Source organism: Emiliania huxleyi, assembly GCF_000372725.1.
Source record: "Emiliania huxleyi CCMP1516 unplaced genomic scaffold EMIHUscaffold_324, whole genome shotgun sequence".
Lineage (NCBI taxonomy): Eukaryota > Haptophyta > Isochrysidales > Noelaerhabdaceae > Emiliania > Emiliania huxleyi.
Genome location: NW_005199568.1, coordinates 52,730 through 53,985, shown reverse-complemented (window position 1 = coordinate 53,985; position 1,256 = coordinate 52,730). Strand labels below are relative to the sequence as shown.

The following is a 1,256-nucleotide window of genomic DNA, read 5'->3' as shown; positions in this document are numbered from 1 at the left end:
ACCTTTTTCGGTTTACCCTACCTGCGAAAGGGGGGATGTGGTGCAAGGAGGATAAGTCGGCGAACACCAGGATTTTGCCAGCGAGGAGGTTGAGGAGGGAGGAGGCGGCGACGAGGACGCAGACGGAGAGGTCGGCGAGGGAGAAGCGGATGGCGGCGGCGGAGAGGGCGAGGCGGACGGAGGCGGCGGCGACGGCGACGCGGATGGCGGCGGCGGCGACGGCGAGGCCGACGGAGGCGGCGGGGACGGCGACGCGGAGGGAGGCGGTGGCGACGGCGACGCGGAAGGAGGTGGACCATTGCGATTTCCTGCGAAGACGTAGAACTTGCACACCGTCAGCCCCGCCGCAGACGGCCGGTTGAGGTAGATGTAGCGCCCCAACGCGTTGATCTCCACCTCCAACATCACGTTCGACAACACGCTCACGTCTGACTTCACCAGCGCGTTGCCCGTGTACGTCTCCGCCGTCGAGCCGAGATAGATGTCGACGTCCGTCAGCCGCTCCGCGCAGCAGTCGTTGCGGTTCTGCAGCCGCACGTAACGCACATACACCTCGCTCCCGAGGTCGACGCCCCACCATTGGCTTGTGTACTGGCCGCACTCGGCCCACGGCCGTCCCGTCGTGCTGTCGGCGTATGACAGGTCGCTCACGGGCGCCTGCTTGTCGAACAAGCTCGAGTCCTGGTACGTGGTGGCGGCGCGGAGGTCGAGCAGCTGCACGTCAGGCGGCGGCGGCGACGGCGAGGCGGACGGCGGCGGCGGAGAGGGCGAGGCGGACGGTGGCGGCGCAGGCAGGGCGGAGGGAGGCGGCGGCAGAGGCGGCGGCGGCGACGGCGAGGCGGACGGCGGCGGGGAGGGAGAGGCGGAGGGAGGCGGTGGCGACGGCGACGCGGAAGGAGGTGGCGGGGAGGGAGAGGCGGAGGGAGGCGGCGGCGAGGGCGACGCCGACCGAGGCGGCGGCGACGGCGACGCGGATGGCGGCGGCGACGGCGAGGCCGACGGAGGCGGCCGGGACGGCGACGCGGAGGGAGGCGGTGGCGACGGCGACGCGGAAGGAGGTGGCGGGGAGGGAGAGGCGGAGGGAGGCGGTGGCGACGGCGACGTGGAAGGAGGTGGCGGGGAGGGAGAGGCGGAGGGAGGCGGCGGCGAGGGCGACGCGGAAGGAGGTGGCGGCGACGGCGAGGCGGATGGCGGGGGCGGCGACGGCGACGCGGAGGGTGGCGGTGGCGACGGCGACGCGGAAGGAGGTGGCGGGA

At 73.2% G+C, this 1,256-nt stretch overlaps 1 protein-coding gene across 1 annotated transcript in view; it reads right to left on the bottom strand.

The window, feature by feature from the left end:
- Positions 1 to 12: 12 nt before the first annotated feature.
- Positions 13 to 1,256, bottom strand: part of EMIHUDRAFT_241153 (hypothetical protein) — a gene marked incomplete at both ends in the record, with an annotated part of 2,086 nt that continues 842 nt past the window's right edge. The window contains 2 exons of the mRNA XM_005773843.1: positions 13 to 21; positions 319 to 681. Coding sequence (XP_005773900.1) covers positions 13 to 21; positions 319 to 681 — 372 coding nt within the window. The remainder of the gene's footprint in view (positions 22 to 318; positions 682 to 1,256) is intronic.